We start from the raw sequence: 24175 nt of genomic DNA, 5'->3' as shown, positions 1-24175 counted from the left end.
AAATCTATTTCCCGTAGTCCGTAGTGGATGCTGGGCGCCCATCCCAAGTGCGGATTGTCTGCAATACTTGTACATAGTTATTGTTACAAAAAAATCGGGTTGTTATTGTTGTGAGCCGTCTGTTCAGAGGCTCCTACGTTTGTCATACTGTTAACTGGGTTCAGATCACAAGTTGTACGGTGTGATTGGTGTGGCTGGTATGAGTCTTACCCGGGATTCAAAATCCTTCCTTATTGTGTACGCTCGTCCGGGCACAGTATCCTAACTGAGGCTTGGAGGAGGGTCATAGGGGGAGGAGCCAGTGCACACCACCTGATCCTAAAGCTTTATTTTTGTGCCCTGTCTCCTGCGGAGCCGCTAATCCCCATGGTCCTGACGGAGTCCCCAGCATCCACTACGGACTACGAGAAATAGATTTATCGGTAAGTAAAATCTTATTATTTCTTTTATTTCTTTTTTTCTTTAAAAAGCTTGCTTGAGTTTTTTAATAAAATGAAGAAGTGGGAGGACATGGCCAATCTGACTGCAGAGTTCCGTGAGAGGACAAAGAAGCTTGAGCGGAATTTCACAGTCACTGCTGTACTCTTCAAAAAGTATGATCCCATCTTCCAAATGATCTTCAAAAGCCCACAGGAAGAACAGCCACGGCAGCACAGAGGCCGGAAACAAAGGTAAGCTTTAATTAGGAATGTGAGCAGAACTTTTACGGAATTGTTTAGCTTTTTTTTTTTTTCACCTAGGAAGATAAAGTTAATAAAACATTTTTTTTTTATTTTTTTTTTTCCCCTGCGCTGGTGAAAAACTGTGTTTTGGGGTAGGGAGAGTTTTTGTGTGTACACACAGTTGTTAGGAATGCTTTCAGACCTTTCCAGCCTTAAACTCTTGTCATTACTGCTGTAAATGATGAATGTTAAATGGTCATGCAATGTTCTTGTCCAAAAGGATGCCAAGTTCTACTGTACACATGTTCAAGGGGCATTCAATTCATTCCTTCCCCCGTTCTTCCCGCTCATAGAAGCGGCATTATTTGGTTAACAGACACTTTGGGGGGTATTCAATTGTTTGAAAAGTCAGTTGGGAGTCTGTTTTTCTCTGGTAGGGTCCACAGGTTATCCACAGGATAACAATGGGATATGATGGAGCAACAGCGGATTGGCACCAAACGATCAAAGCTTTCCGGCCTCCCAGGATGCAACGGGCCCGTCCATATATCCCGCCCCCTGGCTCAGCCAAATCAGTTTTTTGTTTGGTGCAGCAGGAGCCGGACCATGGTTAGAGGGCTGCTGTTTCACGAGCAGCCCAAGCTTTCTTATTTTATTTTTATAGTCTTACGGTTTTTTGGAGTGATCTTTCCAAACAGTGTCTTATACGCATATTGGAAAGAGTCACTCCAACAACTCTCTGCCGGGTTGCGACAACGCTTACCCACGAGTACAGTGCTGTTTCGGCGGGCGTCTGTGTCAGATATACTAGCAGCTCCATCAGACGTTACCAGGCTGTGGCCGGAGCACGGAGGGAAGGTAAGGCATCGATTCCGCTTAGTAGATGGAATACGTACACAGCCGCACTGTTTTGGCAGGAGACTACCAAACTGATTCCTCGCTTCCGTCTCAGACGCTACCAGAGGGGACTCGGTCGCAGCATAGGCCGCTGCGTCAGTGTTCACTAAGCACTTCCACGGGAGATCCGGTCGTATCATAGGCGGCTGTGTGACCACTGCGTCTGTGTTCACTGAACGTTACCATAAGACCGGTGCGTCTGTGTTCACTGTGCGTCTGTGTCCACTATAGGATCCTGGAGCGGCAGTGTACACTAGTAGCATCTGGATTCACTCCGTGTTCGCTAACGTATTGATCGATCACTGGAAGCGAGGTGAGTCTCCCTGTATCCCACTCTAGTAAGTACGGGCTATACAGCACTACATTTCTATGTACTTTGTCAAGTACGAATAGTTAAGTTCAAGTTCAGTTTATTGTCATCAGCCAAAACAAATTGGCAGACGAAATTACAATAGTACATAGCATCAAGTAGCAGGCGACACAGTCATAACATACAAAATATAAAAATAATACGATCATACATTTAGCATCCGTACTGCAGATGGAATAAAACCGATCCTAAAACGACTGGTTCGAGTTAACAAAGCACGAAACCTCTTTCGGGATGGAAGTTTGACAAAGAACTCACTGAAGGGATGCTTGCTTTCCAAAAAAATACTCCTAGCTTTGCTTAAAACCCTACGCCTATACAACTCATCAAAGCTGGGTAGTGGCATGCCAAAGATTTTACTAGCAGTTTTCCTAATTCTCTCTAGTGCACACCGATCTTTTAAAGTACAGCCACCATACCAAGTGCCTATTGCATATGAGTCTGTGTACATTTACTGTGTTTTCTTCGCATTGGGTCTGAATATGTTAGATCTGTTTATACAGGATTCAGTAAATGTTCGCCTACATACTTTAAAAAGTGTTTGTAGTTGATGATATGCTCATATGACTAATATATAACATGTGACTGACTGCTAGTGTGATTGCTGACTTTAATATATGTTTGTCAGTTGATTTCTTGTGATCCTCAATGCTGGTACATGGGTAGGGTCAGATTGATATCACTTTAAAAGGTTAAAGTGATTACAGTCACAAATTGTGTGGTACACTGTGAAAGTGATGATTTTTTATTATGTCTAAGAGCGGCAAAGGTAACGAAGGTACACTCACAGCAACATTCATATCATGTTTGTCTTGCAAAACTGTATTTCTCTTACGTCCTACAGGAAGCTGGGGACTCCGTAAGGACCATGGGGTATAGATGGGCTCCGCAGGAGACATGGGCACTATAAAGAACTTTAGAATGGGTGTGCACTGGCTCCTCCCTCTATTCCCCTCCTCCAGACCTTAGTTGGATCCTGTGCCCAGAGGAGATTGAGTGCATTACAGGGGAGCTCTCCTGAGTTTCTCTGATAAAGAATTTTGTTAGGTTTTTTATTTTCAGGGAGCACTGCTGGTAACAGGCTCCCTGCATCGTGGGACTGAGGAGAGAGAAGCAGACCTACTTAAGTGATAGGCTCTGCTTCTTAGGCTACTGGACACCATTAGCTCCAGAGGGAGTCGGAACGCAGGTCTCCCCTTGCCGTTCGTCCCAGAGCCGCGCCGCCGCCCTCCTCATAGAGCCGGAAGATAGAAGCCGGGTGAGTATAAGAAGAAAAGAACACTTCTTAGGTGGCAGAGGACTTCAGATCTTCCCTGAGGTAAGCACGCAGCGGTAACGCTGCGCGCCATTGCTCCCACACACAACACACACTAGCAGGCACTGATGGGTGCAGGGCGCAGGGGGGGGCGCCCTGGGCAGCAATAAAGACCTCTAAGTCTGGCATTTATATGTATATGGGCTGCGGAGGCAGTGATTATAAAAATCCCCCGCCAGTTTTATACATTTGAGCGGGACCGAAGCCTGCCGCTGGAGGGGGTGGAGCTTGGTCCCTCAGCACTAACCAGCGCCATTTTCTCCACAGAGAACTGCAGAGAAGCTGGCTCCCCGGTCTCTCCCCTGCTGAACACGGTGACACAGGGCTGAAAAGAGGGGGGGGGGGGGCACTTGTAAGGCGCAGTGAGTGTATTACACAGTTAATTATATATATATATATATATATATATATATATATATATATATATATGCGCTATATTATCTGGGAAATTGTTTCCAGTGTCAGTTGGCGCTGGGTGTGTGCTGGCATACTCTCTCTGTCTCTCCAAAGGGCCTTATTGGGGAACTGTCTCCTTATAACTATATCCCTGTGTGTGTGGGGGTGTCGGCATGTCTGATGCGGAAGGCTCATCTAAGGAGGAGTTGGAGCAGATGATTGTGGTGTCTCCGTCGGCAACGCCGACTCATGATTGGTTGGACATGTGGAATATTTTAAATGCAAATGTGACCTTATTACATAAGAGAATGGACAAAGCAGAGTCCAGGGAAAAAGCAGGGAGTCAATCCACGGCTTCGACTGGGTCACAGGGCCCTTCTGGGTCTCAAAAACGTCCCCTATCCCAGATAGCAGACACTGATACCGACACGGATTCTGACTCCAGTGTCGACTACGATGATGCGAGGTTGCACCCAAGGGTGGCCAAAAGTATTCATTATATGATTATTGCAATAACAGATGTTTTGCATATCACAGATGACCCCTCTGTCCCTGACACGAGGGCACACATGTATAAGGAAAAGAAACCTGAGGTAACCTTTCCCCCATCTCATGAGCTGAACGAGTTTTTTTAAAAAGCTTGGGAAACTCCAGACAAAAAGCTGCAGATTCCCAAGAGGATTCTTATGGCGTATCCTTTCCCTGCACAGGACAGGGTACCTTGGGAGTCCTCACCCAGGGTGGACAAGGCTTTAACGCGCCTGTCCAAGAAGGTGGCGCTACCGTCTCCAGACACAGCAGCCCTCAAGGATCCTGCTGATCGCAGACAGGAAACTACTTTAAAATCTATTTATACGCATACGGGTGCTTTACTCAGACCGGCAATAGCATCGACATGGGTATGTAGCGCAGTTGCAGCTTGGACAGATACCTTGTCAGCTGACCTTGATACCATTTTATTGACCTTAGGTCACATTAAAGACGCGGTCTTATATATGAGGGACGCTCAAAGAGACGTTGGGCTGCTAGATTCGAGAGCCAACGCCATGGCGATTTCTGCTAGGCGAACCCTGTGGACCCGCCAATGGACGGGTGATGCCGACTCAAAGAAACATATGGAGATTTTACAATACAAAGGTGAAGTTTTATTTGGGGAAGGTCTCGCGGACCTGGTTGCCACAGCTATCGCGGGTAAATCTACCTTTTTGCCTTTTGTTCCCCCACAGCAAAAGAAAACTCCACAATATCAGATGCAGTCCTTTCGGTCGTATAAATCCAGAAGAGGTCGGGGCTCATCTTTCCTTGCCAGAGGTAAGGGTAGAGGGAAGAGAACACCTGCTCCGGCTAGTTCCCAGGAGCAGAAGTTTTCCCCGGCTTCTACTAAATCCACCGCATGACGCTAGGGCTCCACTGAGGGAGTCCGCACCGGTGGGGGCACGTCTTCGACTCTTCAGCCAGGTCTGGGTTCTGTCAGACGTGGATCCTTGGGCGATGGATATTGTATCCCAAGGCTACAAACTGGAATTCGAAGAGGTGCCCCCTCGCCGATTTTTCAAGTCTGCCTTGCCAGCTTCTCCCCCAGAGAGGGAAGTAGTGGTAGCTGCAATTCAAAAGCTGTGTCAACAGCAAGTAGTTGTCAGGGTTCCCCTAGTCCAACAGGGGAAAGGGTACTATTCAACCCTGTTCGTGGTCCCGAAGCCGGATGGTTCGGTCAGGCCTATTTTAAATCTAAAATCCCTAAACCTGTACTTGAAAAAGTTCAAATTCAAGATGGAATCGCTCCGGGCGGTGATCTCCAGTCTGGAAGGGGGGGATTTTATGGTGTCACTCGACATAAAGGATGCATACCTTCATGTCCCCATATATCCTCCTCATCAGGCGTACCTGAGATTCGCTGTACAGGACTGTCATTACCAGTTTCAGACGTTGCCGTTTGGGCTTTAAACGGCCCTGAGGATTTTCACCAAAGTGATGGCGGAGATGATGGTGCAGGGAGTCACAATTATCCCATACTTGGACGATCTCCTGATAAAAGCGAGATCGAGAGATCAATTGCAGAGGAGCGTGTCGCTCTTCCTGAGAGTGCTACAACACCACGGTTGGATTCTCAATCTGCCAAAGTCACAATTGATTCCAGCGACTCGACTTTCATTCCTAGGCATGATTCTGGACACGGATCAGAAGAGGGTTTTTCTCCCGATGGAAAAAGCCCGGGACCTCCAGAACATGGGCCCTCATTCCGAGTTGTTCACTCGCAAGGCGATTTTAGCAGAGTTACACACGCTAAGCCGCCGCCTACTGGGAGTGAATCTTAGCTTCTTAAAATTGCGAACGATGTATTCGCAATATTGCGATTACAAACTACTTAGCAGTTTCTGAGTAGCTTCAACCTTACTCGGCAGTGCTTGTCGTTCCTGGTTTGACGTCACAAACACACCCAGCGTTCGGCCAGACACTCCTCCGTTTCTCCAGCCACTCCCGCGTTTTTTCCGGAAACGGTAGCGTTTTTATCCACACGCCCATAAAACGCCGTGTTTCCGCCCAGTAACACCCATTTCCTGTCAATCACACTACGATCGCCGGAGCGAAGAAAAAGCCGTGAGTAAAAATACTATCTTCATAGCAAAATTACTTGGCGCAGTCGCAGTGCGAACATTGCGCATGCGTACTAAGCAGAAAAACGCTGCGATGCGAAGAAAAATACCGAGCGAACGACTCGGAATGAGGGCCATGGACAGAGACCTGCTAAAACCAAAAAGAGTGTTTGTTCATCAATGCACTCGTGTTCTGGGGAAAATGGTGGCAGCCTACGAGGCCACCCCCTTTGGCAGGTTTCATGCAAGGACGTTTCAGTAGGACCTCCTGGACAAGTGGTCCGGGTCCCATCTACAACTACATCAGAAGATAAGCCTGTCCCCCAGGGCCAGGGTGTCTCTCCTGTGGTGGCTGCAAAGTGCTCACCTTCTAGAGGGTCGCAGGTTCGGCATTCAAGACTGGGTTCTGGTGACCACGGACGCAAGCCTCCGAGGATGGGGAGCAGTCACATGAGGAAGAAATTTTCAGGGGCTATGGTCAAGCCAGGAGGCTTGTCTACACATCAACGTCCTGGAGTTGAGGGTCATATACAACGGCCTACGACAAGCGGAGACTCTTCTTCGCGACCTACCGGTTATGATTCAATCGGACAACGTCACAGCCGTGGCTCATGTAAACCGCCAAGGCGGGACAAGGAGCAGACTGGCAATGGCGGAAGCCACCAGGATTCTTCGCTGGGCGGAAAATCACGTAAACGCTCTGTCAGCGGTCTTCATTCCGGGAGTGGACAACTGGGAAGCAGACTTCCTCAGCAGACACGATCTCCATCCAGGAGAGTGGGGACTTCATCAAGAAGTTTTTACAGAGATAACAAGTCTTTGGGGGACTTCCTCAAATAGACATGATGGCGTCCCGCCTCAACAAGAAGCTTCGGAGATATTGTGCCAGGTCAAGGGACCCTCAGGCAGTAGCTGTGGATGCCCTGGTGACACCATGGGTGTTTCACTCGGTCTGTGTATTCCCCCCTCTTCCTCTCATCTCAAAAATATTGAGAATCATAAGACAAAAAAAGAGTGAAAACAGTACTCATTGTTCCAGATTGGCCTCGAAGGGCCTGGTATTCAGATCTTCAGGAGATGCTCACTGGCCACCTCTTCCTCTCAGGGAGGACCTGTTGCAACAGGGGCCCTGCGTGTTCCAAGACTTACCGCGGTAACGTTTGACGGCATGGCGGTTGAACGCCGGATCGTAGCTGGGAAAGGTATTCCGGAGGAAGTCATCCCTACTCTGATAAAGGCTAGGAAGGAGGTGACGGCGAAACATTATCACCGTATCTGGAGGAAGTATGTATCTTGTTGTGAAACCATGAATGCTCCTACGGAAGATTTCCATCTGGGCCGTTTTCTCCACTTTCTACAGACAGGAGTGGATATGGGCCTAAAATTAGGCTCCATTAAGGTACAGATTTCAGCCCTATCTATTTTCTTTCAGAAGGAATTGGCTTCTCTCCCAGAAGTCCAGACTTTTGTAAAGGGAGTGCTGCACATCCAGCCTCCTTTTGTGCCCCCAGTGGCACCTTGGGACCTTAACGTGGTGTTACGGTTCCTGAAGTCTCACTGGTTTGAACCTCTTCAAACGGTTGAATTAAAATTTCTCACTTGGAAGGTGGTCATGTTGTTGGCCTTGGTATCTGCAAGGCGGGTGTCCGAATTGGCGGCCTTGTCTCACAAGAGCCCCTATTTGATTTTCCATGTGGATAGAGCAGAGTTGAGGACTCGTCCTCATTTTTTGCCTAAGGTGGTTTCTTCATTTCATATGAACCAACCTATTGTGGTGCCGGTGGCTATGGGTGACTTGGAGGATTCCAAGTCCCTGGATGTGGTCAGGGCCTTAAAAATGTATGTAGCCAGGATGGCTCGGGTTAGGAAAACAGAAGCACTGTTTGTCCTGTATGCAGCCAACAAAGTTGGCGCTCCTGCTTCAAAGCAGACTATTGCTCACTGGATCTGTAACACGATTCAGCAGGCTCATTCTACGGCAGGATTGCCGTTACTAAATTCGGTAAAAGCCCATTCCACTAGGAAGGTGGGCTCTTCTTGGGCGGCTGCCCGAGGCGTCTCGGCTTTACAGCTTTGCCGAGCAGCTGCCTGTCGGATTCAAACACTTTTGCAAAGTTCTATAAGTTTGATACCCTGGCTGATGAGGACCTTGCGTTTGCTCAGTCGGTGCTGCAGAGTCGTCCGCACTCTCCCGCCCGGTCTGGAGCTTTGGTATAAACCCCATGGTCCTTACGGAGTCCCCAGCATCCTCTAGGACGTAAGAGAAAATAAGATTTTAAACCTACCGGTAAATCTTTTTTTCTTAGTCCGTAGAGGCTGCTGAGCGCCCGTCCCAGTGCGGACAAATTCTGCAAGGCTTGTATATAGTTGTTGCTTACATAAGGGTTATGTTACAGTTGAGATCAGTCTTTAGCTGATACTGTTTTGTTCATACTGTTAACTGGTTGCGTATATTCCAGGTTATACGGTGTGGATGGTGTGGGCTGGTATGAATCTTGCCCTTAGATTAACAAAATCCTTTCCTCGTATTGTCCATCTCCTCTGGGCACAGTTTCTCTAACTGAGGTCTGGAGGAGGGGCATAGAGGGAGGAGCCAGTGCACACCCATAGTCAAAGTTCTTTTTAGGTGCCCTATCTCCTGCGGAGCCCGTATATACCCCATGGTCCTTACGGAGTCCCCAGCATCCTCTACGGACTAGGAGAAAAAGATTTACCGGTAGGTTTAAAATCTTATTTATCCTCTCAAGATCTGGTTCAGGATGGTTTATGTGCAAATTGTTTTGCTTTTCAGCAGAACACAAGGCAGATCCCTGTACAACATCAGGTACAGATGGATCCACCTTGGGCTATGTTTGCATATAACCGAACGGATAATTCCTACAGCTTCGGTACAAGGTATAGGGTACCCATACATGCAGCTCCCTACCTACTGTATATCATTTCCCCCAGCAGCTTCTCAAATGAAACAAGCTGATAAACCGATGGTAAGTAAATCTTCACCTTCACAGGCTACACATGATGATTCATCGGATGATGAAAGCTCTATTTACTCTACTTCAGTATACGAAGAGGAGGAAGAAGCTCTCGGCACAGTGGATGTAGCTGAATTAATTAGAGCAATGAAGGTCATTCTGTCCTTAGAAGATTCAGCAGAGCTTGTGTTAAAAACCAAGGCACCGGTGTTTAAACGTCCCAAGACAGTTAAGACTGAGTTTCCAGGGAAAGACCAACTGACGGAAATTATGGAAGAGGCTTGGGCAACACTCAACAAAAAATATAGAATTCACAAAAAATGGGATTCTAATTATCCTTTTCCAGCCGGGGACTGTTTAAAAAGGGAGGTAGCTCCATAGGTAGATACGCACGTGATTCGATTAGTGTGAAAATCTATATTGCCTTTGCCATCTTTAAATGATGTCACAGATAGGAGAGTGGATGATTTTCTAAAAACCATATTTTCCCTGTCTGGAGCAGTCATAAGGCCAGCAATGGCTTCTGCTTGGATAGCAAAGGCAGTGGCTGCCTGGGCTGAGGCATTGGAAGGCAATTTTTCATCAGCTTCTAGAGAGCAAAAATCTTATATAGCCCATATTAAACAAGCAGCAGTATTCTTGGAAGAAGCTGCACTAGATATGGGTACTATTGCTTCTAGGGCATCAGCCTCAACGATAGCTGCTTGCAGAGCAGTTTGGTTACGTACTTGGAAAGCTGATTCAGAATCCAAAAAAGTTTTGGAATCTTTGCCTTTTTTGGAAAATAATCTGTTTGGTAAAGAATTGACAGATATTTCCGGAGTCAGAAGCAGACTCCCAAGAAGGTCAAGTTTCCTTCCACATATAACCGCAGACCTAGGGGTCCGAGTTTCCGGTCCTTTCGGTCACAAGGAAAACCAAAGGGAAAAAGTGATCGCAAACAGCCCTAATACAATAAGTTTGGGAAATCAAAAAAGCAATGGGCTACCAGAGGGCCAGCTTCCAAACCAGATGATAAGCCATCAGCCTGATGGTGCGGGCCTCCACCTGGGGGATCCCAGGGTGGGGGGCCGACTCCTTCAGTTTGCACAGATCTGGCGACTATCTACAACAGATGCCTGGGTGCAGGAAGCGGTATCTTTATCTTATGTTTTTCACTTCAAGAAGCATCCTCCTCGAAGGTTCTACTGCACCAGCCCGTCTCGGGTAGAGAAGGCCAGGGCTTTGCAAGAAGCAGTTCAGAAATTGCTTCAGTCATGAGTAATCATTCCAGTACCCCTGGCACAACGGGGGCAGGGTTTTTACTAGAGATGAGCGGGTTCGGTTCCTCGGAATCCGAACCCGCCCGAACTTCATTTTTTTTTTACACGGGGCCGAGCGACTCGGATCTTCCCGCCTTGCTCGGTTAACCCGAGCGCGCCCGAACGTCATCATCCCGCTGTCGGATTCTCGCGAGGCACGGATTCTATCGCGAGACTCTGATTCTATATAAGGAGCCGCGCGTCGCCGCCATTTTCACACGTGCATTGAGATTCATAGGGAGAGGACGTGGCTGGCGTCCTCTCCGTTTATAGAGAAGAGAGTGAGACTACTAGAGAGAGACACAGTAGTAATTTTGGGGAGCATTAGGAGGAGTACTACTACTTGCTGAAGTGATAGATAGTGTGACGTGTATATCTGACTTGTGGGGGAGACACTGACAGTGGGGAGCAGTTAGAGTCTGAGAGCAGGACTCAGGAGTACATATAACGTACAGTGCACACTTTTGCTGCCAGAGTGCCACACTGCCATTGTGACCACACTGACCACCAGTATAATATATATTGTGATTGTCTGCTTAGGAGTACTACTTGCAAGTTGCTGATAGTGTGAGCAGTGACCTGACCACCAGTTTAACAATCACCACCAGTTTAATATATATATATATATATATATATATATATATATATATATATATATATATATATAATATTGTATACCACCTACCCGTGGTTTTTTTTTTTTCTTTCTTCTTTATACATACTACTATAGTAGCTTGCTGTAGCAGTCTGCGGTGCTGCTGAGCTGACAGTGTCCAGCAGGTCCGTCATCAGTCATTACATAATAAATATATATACCTGTCCGGCTGCAGTACTAGTGATATTATATATATATATATATATATATATATATATATATATATATATATATATATATTGATTTCATCTCATTATCATCCAGTCTATATTAGCAGCAGACACAGTACGGTAGTCCACGGCTGTAGCTACCTCTGTGTTGGCAGTCGCTCGTCCGTCCATAAGTATACTAGTATCCATCCATCTCCATTGTTTACCTGAGGTGCCTTTTAGTTGTGCCTATTAAAATATGGAGAACAAAAATGTTGAGGTTCCAAAAATAGGGAAAGATCAAGATCCACTTCCACCTCGTGCTGAAGCTGCTGCCACTAGTCATGGCCGAGACGATGAAATGCCAGCAACGTCGTCTGCCAAGGCCGATGCCCAATGTCATAGTACAGAGCATGTAAAATCCAAAACACCAAATATCAGTAAAAAAAGGACTCCAAAATCTAAAATAAAATTGTCGGAGGAGAAGCGTAAACTTGCCAATATGCCATTTACCACACGGAGTGGCAAGGAACGGCTGAGGCCCTGGCCTATGTTCATGGCTAGTGGTTCAGCTTCAAATGAGGATGGAAGCACTCAGCCTCTCGCTAGAAAAATGAAAAGACTCAAGCTGGCAAAAGCAGTAGCACCGCAAAGAACTGTGCGTTCTTCGAAATCCCAAATCCACAAGGAGAGTCCAATTGTGTCGGTTGCGATGCCTGACCTTCCCAACACTGGACGTGAAGAGCATGCGCCTTCCACCATTTGCACGCCCCCTGCAAGTGCTGGAAGGAGCACCCGCAGTCCAGTTCCTGATAGTCAGATTGAAGATGTCAGTGTTGAAGTACACCAGGATGAGGAGGATATGGGTGTTGCTGGCGCTGGGGAGGAAATTGACCAGGAGGATTCTGATGGTGAGGTGGTTTGTTTAAGTCAGGCACCCGGGGAGACACCTGTTGTCCGTGGGAGGAATATGGCCGTTGACATGCCTGGTGAAAATACAAAAAAAATCAGCTCTTCGGTGTGGAAGTATTTCAACAGAAATGCGGACAACAGGTGTCAAGCCGTGTGTTGCCTTTGTCAAGCTGTAATAAGTAGGGGTAAGGACGTTAACCACCTCGGAACATCCTCCCTTATACATCACCTGCAGCGCATTCATAATAAGTCAGTGACAAGTTCAAAAACTTTGGGTGACAGCGGAAGCAGTCCACTGACCAGTAAATCCCTTCCTCTTGTAACCAAGCTCACGCAAACCACCCCACCAACTCCCTCAGTGTCAATTTCCTCCTTCCCCAGGAATGCCAATAGTCCTGCAGGCCATGTCACTGGCAATTCTGACGATTCCTCTCCTGCCTGGGATTCCTCCGATGCATCCTTGCGTGTAACGCCTACTGCTGCTGGCGCTGCTGTTGTTGCTGCTGGGAGTCGATGGTCATCCCAGAGGGGAAGTCGTAAGCCCACTTGTACTACTTCCAGTAAGCAATTGACTGTCCAACAGTCCTTTGCGAGGAAGATGAAATATCACAGCAGTCATCCTGTTGCAAAGCGGATAACTGAGGCCTTGACAACTATGTTGGTGTTAGACGTGCGTCCGGTATCCGCCGTTAGTTCACAGGGAACTAGACAATTTCTTGAGGTAGTGTGCCCCCGTTACCAAATACCATCTAGGTTCCACTTCTCTAGGCAGGCGATACCGAGAATGTACACGGACGTCAGAAAAAGACTCACCAGTGTCCTAAAAAATGCAGTTGTACCCAATGTCCACTTAACCACGGACATGTGGAGCAGGGCAGGGTCAGGACTATATGACTGTGACAGCCCACTGGGTAGATGTATGGACTCCCGCCGCAAGAACAGCAGCGGCGGCACCAGTAGCAGCATCTCGCAAACGCCAACTCTTTCCTAGGCAGGCTACGCTTTGTATCACCGGTTTCCAGAATACGCACACAGCTTAAAACCTCTTACGGCAACTGAGGAAGATCATCGCGGAATGGCTTACCCCAATTGGACTCTCCTGTGGATTTGTGGCATCGGACAACGCCAGCAATATTGTGTGTGCATTAAATATGGGCAAATTCCAGCACGTCCCATGTTTTGCACATACCTTGAATTTGGTGGTGCAGAATTTTTAAAAAAACGACAGGGGCGTGCAAGAGATGCTGTCGGTGGCCAGAAGAATTGCGGGACACTTTCGGCGTACAGGCACCACGTACAGAAGACTGGAGCAACACCAAAAACGCCTGAACCTGCCCTGCCATCATCTGAAGCAAGAAGTGGTAACGAGGTGGAATTCAACCCTATATATGCTTCAGAGGTTGGAGGAGCAGCAAAAGGCCATTCAAGCCTATACAATTCAGCACGATATAGGAGGTGGAATGCACCTGTCTCAAGCGCAGTGGAGAATGATTTCAACGTTGTGCAAGGTTCTGCTGCCCTTTGAACTTGCCACACGTGAAGTCAGTTCAGACACTGCCAGCCTGAGTCAGGTCATTCCCCTCATCAGGCTTTTGCAGAAGAAGCTGGAGACATTGAAGGAGGAGCTAACACGGAGCGATTCCGCTAGGCATGTGGGACTTGTGGATGGAGCCCTTAATTCGCTTAACAAGGATTCACGGGTGGTCAATCTGTTGAAATCAGAGCACTACATTTTGGCCACCGTGCTCGATCCTAGATTTAAAACCTACCTTGGATCTCTCTTTCCGGCAGACACTAGTCTGCTGGGGTTCAAAGACCTGCTGGTGAGAAAATTGTCAAGTCAAGCGGAACGCGACCTGTCAACATCTCCTCCTTCACATTCTCCCGCAACTGGGGGTGCGAGGAAAAGGTTTAGAATTCCGAGCCCACCCGCTGGCGGTGATGCAGGGCAGTCTGGAGCGACTGCTGATGCTGACATCTGGTCCGGACTGAAGGACCTGACAACGATTACGGACATGTCGTCTACTGTCACTGCATATGATTCTCTCCCCATTGAAAGAATGGTGGAGGATTATATGAGTGACCGCATCCAAGTAGGCACGTCACACAGTCCGTACTTATACTGGCAGGAAAAAGAGGCAATTTGGAGGCCCTTGCACAAACTGGCTTTATTCTACCTAAGTTGCCCTCCCACAAGTGTGTACTCCGAAAGAGTGTTTAGTGCCGCCGCTCACCTTGTCAGCAATCGGCGTACGAGGTTACTTCCAGAAAATGTGGAGAAGATGATGTTCATTAAAATTAATTATAATCAATTCCTCCGTGGAGACATTGACCAGCAGCAATTGCCTCCACAAAGTACACAGGGAGCTGAGATGGTGGATTCCAGTGGGGACGAATTGATAATCTGTGAGGAGGGGGATGTACACGGTGATATATCGGAGGATGATGATGAGGTGGACATCTTGCCTCTGTAGAGCCAGTTTGTGCAAGGAGAGATTAATTGCTTCTTTTTTGGTGGGGGTCCAAACCAACCTGTCATTTCAGTCACAGTCGTGTGGCAGACCCTGTCACTGAAATGATGGGTTGGTTAAAGTGTGCATGTCCTGTTTATACAACATAAGGGTGGGTGGGAGGGCCCAAGGACAATTCCATCTTGCACCTCTTTTTTCTTTAATTTTTCTTTGCGTCATGTGCTGTTTGGGGAGTGTTTTTTGGAAGGGCCATCCTGCGTGACACTGCAGTGCCACTCCTAGATGGGCCAGGTGTTTGTGTCGGCCACTATGGTCGCTTATCTTACTCACACAGCTACCTCATTGCGCCTCTTTTTTTCTTTGCGTCATGTGCTGTTTGGGGAGTGTTTTTTGGAAGGGCCATCCTGCGTGACACTGCAGTGCCACTCCTATATGGGCCAGGTGTTTGTGTCGGCCACTAGGGTCGCTTATCTTACTCACACAGCTACCTCATTGCGCCTCTTTTTTTCTTTGCGTCATGTGCTGTTTGGGGAGTGTTTTTTGGAAGGGCCATCCTGCGTGACACTGCAGTGCCACTCCTAGATGGGCCAGGTGTTTGTGTCGGCCACTAGGGTCGCTTATCTTACTCACACAGCTACCTCATTGCGCCTCTTTTTTTCTTTGCGTCATGTGCTGTTTGGGGAGTGTTTTTTGGAAGGGCCATCCTGCGTGACACTGCAGTGCCACTCCTAGATGGGCCAGGTGTTTGTGTCGGCCACTAGGGTCGCTTATCTTACTCACACAGCTACCTCATTGCGCCTCTTTTTTTCTTTGCGTCATGTGCTGTTTGGGGAGTGTTTTTTGGAAGGGCCATCCTGCGTGACACTGCAGTGCCACTTCTAGATGGGCCAGGTGTTTGTGTCGGCCACTAGGGTCGCTTATCTTACTCACACAGCTACCTCATTGCGCCTCTTTTTTTCTTTGCGTCATGTGCTGTTTGGGGAGTGTTTTTTGGAAGGGCCATCCTGCGTGACACTGCAGTGCCACTCCTAGATGGGCCAGGTGTTTGTGTCGGCCACTAGGGTCGCTTATCTTACTCACACAGCTACCTCATTGCGCCTCTTTTTTCTCTGACGTCCTAAGTGGATGCTGGGGACTCCGTAAGGACCATGGGGAATAGCGGCTCCGCAGGAGACAGGGCACAAAAGTAAAAGCTTTAGGATCAGGTGGTGTGCACTGGCTCCTCCCCCTATGACCCTCCTCCAAGCCTCAGTTAGGTTTTTGTGCCCGGCCGAGAAGGGTGCAATCTAGGTGGTTTTCCTAAAGAGCTGCTTAGAGTAAAAGTTTTGTTAGGTTTTTTATTTTCAGTGAGTCCTGCTGGCAACAGGCTCACTGCAACGAGGGACTTAGGGGAGAAGAAGTGAACTCACCTGCGTGCAGGATGGATTGGCTTCTTAGGCTACTGGACACTAGCTCCAGAGGGACGATCACAGGTACAGCCTGGATGGGTCACCGGAGCCGCGCCGCCGACCCCCTTGCAGATGCCGAAGAGAGAAGAGGTCCAGAAACCGGCGGCTGAAGACTTCTCAGTCTTCATGAGGTAGCGCACAGCACTGCAGCTGTGCGCCATGCTCTCAGCACACTTCACACCAACGGTCACTGAGGGTGCAGGGCGCTGGGGGGGGCGCCCTGGGCAGCAATGAAAGTACCTATTCTGGCTAAAAATACATCCCATATAGCCTCTGGGGCTATATGGATGTATTTAACCCCTGCCAGGTTGTCAGAAAAACGGGAGAAGAAGCCCGCCGAAAAGGGGGCAGGGCCTATTCTCCTCAGCACACAGCGCCATTTTCCTACACAGCTCCGCTGCTAGGAAGGCTCCCAGGCTCTCCCCTGCACTGCACTACAGAAACAGGGTTAAAACAGAGAGGGGGGGCATTTTATGTGGCGATATTATTATATATTAAGATACTATAAGGGAAAACACTTATATAAGGTTGTCCCTGTATAATTATAGCGTTTTGGTGTGTGCTGGCAAACTCTCCCTCTGTCTCCCCAAAGGGCTAGTGGGGTCCTGTCCTCTATCAGAGCATTCCCTGTGTGTGTGTGCTGTGTGTCGGTACGTGTGTGTCGACATGTATGAGGACGATGTTGGTGAGGAGGCGGAGCAATTGCCTGTAATGGTGATGTCACTCTCTAGGGAGTCGACACCGGAATGGATGGCTTATTTAGGGAATTACGTGATAATGTCAACACGCTGCAAGGTCGGTTGACGACATGAGACGGCCGGCAAACCAATTAGTACCTGTCCAGGCGTCTCAAACACCGTCAGGGGCTTTAAAACGCTCATTACCTCAGTCGGTCGACACAGACACGGACACTGACTCCAGTGTCGATGGTGAAGAAACAAACGTATTTTCCATTAGGGCCACACGTTACATGTTAAGGGCAATGAAGGAGGTGTTACATATTTCTGATACTACAAGTACCACAAAAAAAAAAAAGGGTATTATGTGGGGTGTGAAAACTACCTGTAGTTTTTCCTGAATCAGATAAATTAAATGAAGTGTGTGATGATGCGTGGGTTTCCCCCGATAGAAAATTATTGGCGTTATACCCTTTCCCGCCAGAAGTTAGGGCGCGTTGGGAAACACCCCCTAGGGTGGATAAGGCGCTCACACGCTTATCAAAACAAGTGGCGTTACCGTCTCCAGATACGGCCGCCCTCAAGGAGCCAGCTGATAGGAGGCTGGAAAATATCCAAAAAAGTATATACACACATACTGGTGTTATACTGCGACCAGCGATCGCCTCAGCCTGGATGTGCAGCGCTGGGGTGGCTTGGTCGGATTCCCTGACTGAAAATATTGATACCCTTGATAGGGACAGTATTTTATTGACTATAGAGCATTTAAAGGATGCATTTCTATATATGCGAGATGCACAGAGGGATATTTGCACTCTGGCATCAAGAGTAAGTGCGATGTCCATGTCTGCCAGAAGATGTTTATGGACACGACAGTGGTCAGGTGATGCAGATTCCAAACGGCACATGGAAGTATTGCCGTATAAAGGGGAGGAGTTATTTGGGGTCGGTCCATCGGACCTGGTGGCCACGGCAACAGCTGGAAAATCCACCTTTTTTACCCCAAGTCACATCTCAGCAGAAAAAGACACCGTCTTTTCAGCCTCAGTCCTTTCGTCCCCATAAGGGCAAGCGGGCAAAAGGCCAGTCATATCTGCCCAGGGGTAGAGGAAAGGGAAGAAGACTGCAGCAGGCAGCCCCTTCCCAGGAACAGAAGCCCTCCACCGCTTCTGCCAAGTCCTCAGCATGACGCTGGGGCCGTACAAGCGGACTCAGGTGCGGTGGGGGGTCGTCTCAAGAGTTTCAGCACGCAGTGGGCTCACTCGCAAGTGGACCCCTGGATCCTACAAGTAGTATCCCAGGGGTACAGATTGGAAATTCGAGACGTCTCCCCCTCGCAGGTTCCTGAAGTCTGCTTTACCAACGTCTCCCTCCGACAGGGAGGCAGTATTGGAAACAATTCACAAGCTGTATTCCCAGCAGGTGATCATCAAAGTACCCCTCCTACAACAAGGAAAGGGGTATTATTCCACACTGTTTGTGGTACTGAAGCCAGACGGCTCGGTGAGACCTATTCTAAATCTGAAATCTTTGAACACTTACATACAAAGGTTCAAATCAAGATGGAGTCACTCAGAGCAGTGATAGCGAACCAGGAAGAAGGGGACTATATGGTGTCCCTGGACATCAAGGATGCTTACCTCCATGTCCCAATTTGCCCTTCTCACCAAGGGTACCTCAGGTTTGTGGTACAGAACTGTCACTATCAGTTTCAGACGCTGCCGTTTGGATTGTCCACGGCACCCCGGGTCTTTACCAAGGTAATGGCCGAAATGATGATTCTTCTTCAAAGAAAAGGCGTCTTAATTATCCCTTACTTGGACGATCTCCTGATAAGGGCAAGGTCCAGAGAACAGTTGGAGGTCGGAGTAGCACTATCTCAAGTAGTTCTACGACAGCACGGGTGGATTCTAAATATTCCAAAATCGCAGCTGATTCCGACGACACGTCTGCTGTTCCTAGGGATGATTCTGGACACAGTCCAGAAAAAGGTGTTTCTCCCGGAGGAGAAAGCCAGGGAGTTATCCGAGCTAGTCAGAAACCTCCTAAAACCAGGCCAAGTGTCAGTGCATCAATGCACAAGAGTCCTGGGAAAAATGGTGGCTTCTTACGAAGCGATTCCATTCGGCAGATTTCACGCAAGAATTTTTCAGTGGGATCTGCTGGACGAATGGTCCGGATCGCATCTTCAGATGCATCAGCGGATAATCCTGTCTCCAAGGACAAGGGTGTCTCTTCTGTGGTGGCTGCAGAGTGCTCATCTACTAGAGGGCAGCAGATTCGGCATTCAGGACTGGGTCCTGGTGACCACGGATGCCAGCCTGAGAGGCTGGGGAGCAGTCACACAGGGAAGAAATTTCCAAGGAGTGTGGTCAAGTCTGGAGACTTCTCTCCACATAAATATACTGGAGCTAAGGGCAATTTACAATGCTCTGAGCCTAGGAAGACCTCTGCTTCAAAGTCAACCGGTGCTGATCCAGTCGGACAACATCACGGCAGTCGCCCACGTAAACAGACAGGGCGGCACAAGAAGCAGGAGGGAAATGGCAGCAAGGATTCTTCGCGGGGCGAAAAATCATGTGATAACACGGTCAGCGGTGTTCATTCCGGGAGTGGACAACTGGGAAGCAGACTTCCTCAGCAGGCACGACCTCCACCCGGGAGAGTGGGGACTTCATCTGGAAGTCTTCCACATGATTGTGAACCGTTGGGAAAGACCAAAGGTGGACATGATGGCGTCCCGTCTGAACAAAAAACTGGACAGGTATTGCGCCAGGTCAAGAGACCCTCAGGCAATAGCTGGAACGCTCTGGTAACACCGTGGGTGTACCAGTCGGTGTATGTGTTCCCTCCTCTGCCTCTCATACCCAAGGTACTGAGAATTATAAGACGGAGAGGAGTAAGAACTATATACTCGTGGCTCCGGATTGGCCAAGAAGGACTTGGTACCCGGAACTTCAAGAGATACTAAGAAGGGACTTGCTTCAGCAAGGTTCATGTCTGTTCCAAGACTTACCGCGGCTGCGTTTGACGGCATGGCGGTTGAACGCCGGATCCTATGGGAAAAAGGCATTCCGGAAGAGGTCATCCCTACCCTGGTCAGAGCCAGGAAGGAGGTGACCGCACAACATTATCACCGCATTTGGCGAAAATATGTTGCATGGTGTGAGGCCAAGAAGACCCCACGGAGGAATTTCAACTCGGTCGATTCCTGCATTTCCTACAAACAGGAGTGTCTATGGGCCTCAAATTGGGGTCCATTAAGGTTCAAATTTCGGCCCTGTCGATTTTCTTCCAGAAAGAATTGGCTTCAGTTCCTGAAGTCCAGAAGTTTGTCAAGGGAGTACTGCATATACAACCCCCTTTTGTGCCTCCAGTGGCACTGTGGGATCTCAACGTAGTTCTGGGATTCCTCAAATCACATTGGTTTAAACCGCTCAAATCTGTGGATTTGAAATATCTCACATGGAAAGTGACCATGCTGTTGGCCCTGGCCTCGGCCAGGCGAGTGTCAGAATTGGCGGCTTTGTCTCACAAAAGCCCATATCTGATTGTCCATTCGGACAGGGCAGAGCTGCGGACTCGTCCCCAGTTTCTCCCTAAGGTGGTGTCAGCGTTTCAACTGAACCAGCTTATTGTGGTACCTGCGGCTACTAGGGACTTGGAGGACTCCAAGTTGCTAGATGTTGTCAGGGCCCTGAAAATATAGGTTTCCAGGACGGCTGGAGTCAGGAAAACTGACTTGCTGTTATCCTGTATGCACCCAACAAACTGGGTGCTCTTGCTTCTAAGCAGACGATTGCTAGTTGGATGTGTAGTACAATTCAGCTTGCACATTCTGTGGCGGGCCTGCCACAGCCAAAATATGTAAATGCCCATTCCACAAGAAAGGTGGGCTCATCTTGGGCGGCTGCCCGAGGGGTCTCGGCTTTACAACTTTGCCGAGCTGCTACTTGGTCAGGGGCAAACACGTTTGCAAAATTCTACAAATTTGATACCCTGGCTGAGGAGGACCTGGAGTTCTCTCATTCGGTGCTGCAGAGTCATCCGCACTCTCCCGCCCGTTTGGGAGCTTTGGTATAATCCCCATGGTCCTTACGGAGTCCCCAGCATCCACTTAGGACGTCAGAGAAAATAAGAATTTACTTACCGATAATTCTATTTCTCGTAGTCCGTAGTGGATGCTGGGCGCCCATCCCAAGTGCGGATTGTCTGCAATACTTGTACATAGTTATTGTTACAAAAATCGGGTTATTATTGTTGTGAGCCATCTTTTCAGAGGCTCCGCTGTTATCATGCTGTTAACTGGGTTCAGATCACAGGTTGTACAGTGTGATTGGTGTGGCTGGTATGAGTCTTACCCGGGATTCAAAATCCTTCCTTATTGTGTACGCTCGTCCGGGCACAGTATCCTAACTGAGGCTTGGAGGAGGGTCATAGGGGGAGGAGCCAGTGCACACCACCTGATCCTAAAGCTTTTACTTTTGTGCCCTGTCTCCTGCGGAGCCGCTATTCCCCTTGGTCCTTACGGAGTCCCCAGCATCCACTACGGACTACGAGAAATAGAATTATCGGTAAGTAAATTCTTATTTTTCTTTGCGTCATGTGCTGTTTGGGGAGTGTTTTTTGGAAGGGCCATCCTGCGTGACACTGCAGTGCCACTCCTAGATGGGCCAGGTGTTTGTGTCGGCCACTAGGGTCGCTTATCTTACTCACACAGCTACCTCATTGCGCCTCTTTTTTTCTTTGCGTCATGTGCTGTTTGGGGAGTGTTTTTTGGAAGGGCCATCCTGCGTGACACTGCAGTGCCACTCCTAGATGGGCCAGGTGTTTGTGTCGGCCACTAGGGTCGCTTAGCTTAGTCATCCAGCGACCTCGGTGCAAATTTTAGGACTAAAAATAATATTGTGAGGTATTCAGAATAGACTGAAAATGAGTGGAAATTATGGTTTTTGAGGTTAATAATACTTTGGGATCAAAATGACCCCCAAATTCTATGATTTAAGCTGTTTTTTAGTGTTTTTTGAAAAAAACACCCGAATCCAAAACACACCCGAATCCGACAAAAAAAATTCGGTGAGGTTTTGCCAAAACGCGGTCGAACCCAAAACACGGCCGCGGAACCGAACCCAAAACCAAAACACAAAACCCGAAAAATTTCAAGTGCACATCTCTAGTTTTTACTACAACCTATTTTTGGTCCAGAAGCCGAATGGGTCATTTCGGCCCATTCTCAATCTCAAAATGCTAAACAAATATATTTGGGTGCCGAAGTTCCACATGGAGACCTTATGCTCCATAGTTTTGACCATGGAGCCAGGGGATTATATGGTATCCCTGGATATTCAGGATGCTTACCTACATGTTCCTATAGCACTGTGACATCAGTGTTATCTCAGGTTCGCTATCCTCCAGCAGCATTTTCAGTTCCAGGCCCTACCCTTTGGGTTAGCCACAGCCCCAGGAATATTTACCAAGATTATGGTGGTCATGGCAGCTTATCTCCGCAAGCAGGGGATAAGAATTTTTCCATACCTCGACGACCTTTTAATCCTGGCACAATCACAGGAATTGCTCCTGTGCCATCTCCAACAGACAATAACATGTCTGCTGAGGCACAGGTGGCTCATAAATTGGGCAAAGTCGTCTCTGGTTCCGTCACAATGTATGACTCACTTGGGGGCTGTACTGGATTCAAGTCTGCAAAAGGTATTTCTGCTGCGGGGTACACTGGGCTCCACAAGGATTGGACAATGGGGTGTAGAATAGGATCTTGATCCGAGGCACCAACAGGCTCAAAGCTTTGACTGTTCCGCCGCCTCCTATATCACCCCGCCTCCCAGCACAGGAGCCCAGTTTTGTAAGTTGGTGCTGCAGTAAGCAGGCACTGAACAGAGGGGCTGCTCCAAGCAACCCTAAGAAAAGCTTTTTATGAGGTAAAAAGTGAAGACTTCAAGGGCAGCAGCGGTGGTAAATGTCTTGTGACATTCACTGCTGCAGCTCCAGCTCTCCCCAGCGGCGCTGTACACTCCCGAGCCCTGGTTGCCGGGTACCTACAGCGGAGGCTCCGGTTTTCTTTACGTTAGACACACATGGCTGGGGCTCTCCAGGATCGGGTGGCCGCGCTTCGGGAGGTGGGAAGTGGGTCCCTTTTATCGCGATCCGGCGCGGTCAGTGGGAGGCGGGCCGCGCGCGCTGGTGGTGGACACTGTGGATACAGGCGATCCCACTAGATCACCAGGGCATGGGCGCAGGTCAGGTTTTCTCTCTAAACCAATTCTTATATCGCCCACAGTACCCGGTGGTTTTGCCAGCAGAGGGGATAAGGTTTAGACCTGAAGCCCCTCCCCCAGCCCCAGGGCGCCATTTCTAGCAAGTGTTCCCGCCCTGAAGCTGCATTTCTGTCTTTTCCTCACTCCCTGTCAGTGTCTGCGGCGCCATTATCCCTCAGCTCACTGTTCCTGGGACTGCTTGGGCAAATCCTCTTATGTAAAGCCGCCTGGTTGTCAGCGCTGTGCCTTTTACATGACACTTAAGTATTCTACCTGCCTTTTTAGACAGTGATAGTTAAGAAAGAGTGCACTTAGTCAGGGTTTTATAGTACAATTACCCTGTGATATACATCCAGTTCTTACTGTGTACTGTTATATCTATTGTTATATAGCTGTGTAAGCTAGTCCAGTGCAGTATTATTGTCAGTAATAACCTCTGCATTGTACAAACTGTGACTTACTGTGTGTGCATTTGATGAGTGGTTTCCATTTTGTGTCTTTCACTCAACCTGCTATCCCTATATTCCATAACCTGAGGGGGCTTGGTGCGTCAGGTGTTATCTAATACAGTATAGGATTTTCACAAAGATATACTGTATTACGTATTTTTCTCTGTGATTTAGTCACCGTATCTCTCCTTTATCTCTGCCAGTGCTGACTACACTGCGCAGGGGTTTGGGTTCAGAGGTATAGTGCTGCTGATAATTGTACTGTGTTAACCTCATACTGCCAGTTATATCATGTCTGCTTCTGAGGATAACTGTTCTGGGGCTGAGCACACTGCCGATGTTGCTGACGCCACGGGGCCATATGAGGAGAATATAGCAGCTGTGGGCTCTGGTTCTGGGGGCTCCTTGCCCCCCAGTGGGACTGTGGCAACGGAGGCACATACTGACCCACCGTGGGCCGCTTTTTCCACGCTTCTGCATATGCTAGTTCATAAACTAACTCCCCCTATGGGACCCCCAATGCCGGTACAACCGTATGTGGTCCCTGCAGCTAACCCGCCGTGGGCGGAGGATTTATCTGCTCAATTAAAGAAGTTGAACCAGTCCTTGACTTCTAAAAAGTCTGACCAACGCTC

General features: G+C 48.5%; 1 protein-coding gene across 2 annotated transcripts in view; it reads left to right on the top strand.

The window, feature by feature from the left end:
* Positions 1-24175, top strand: part of RBL2 (RB transcriptional corepressor like 2) — a 367306-nt gene that overhangs the window by 53823 nt on the left and 289308 nt on the right. For both annotated transcript variants that reach the window (XM_063945306.1, XM_063945305.1), the window contains exon 3: positions 471-671. In XM_063945306.1, the coding sequence (XP_063801376.1) occupies positions 471-671 (201 nt within the window). The remainder of the gene's footprint in view (positions 1-470; positions 672-24175) is intronic.

Source organism: Pseudophryne corroboree, chromosome 11 (genome assembly GCF_028390025.1).
Source record: "Pseudophryne corroboree isolate aPseCor3 chromosome 11, aPseCor3.hap2, whole genome shotgun sequence".
In the NCBI taxonomy this organism is placed as follows: Eukaryota; Metazoa; Chordata; class Amphibia; order Anura; family Myobatrachidae; genus Pseudophryne; species Pseudophryne corroboree.
The sequence above is the reverse complement of the archived record's forward strand: the minus strand, read 5'-3'. Positions and strand labels throughout refer to the sequence as shown.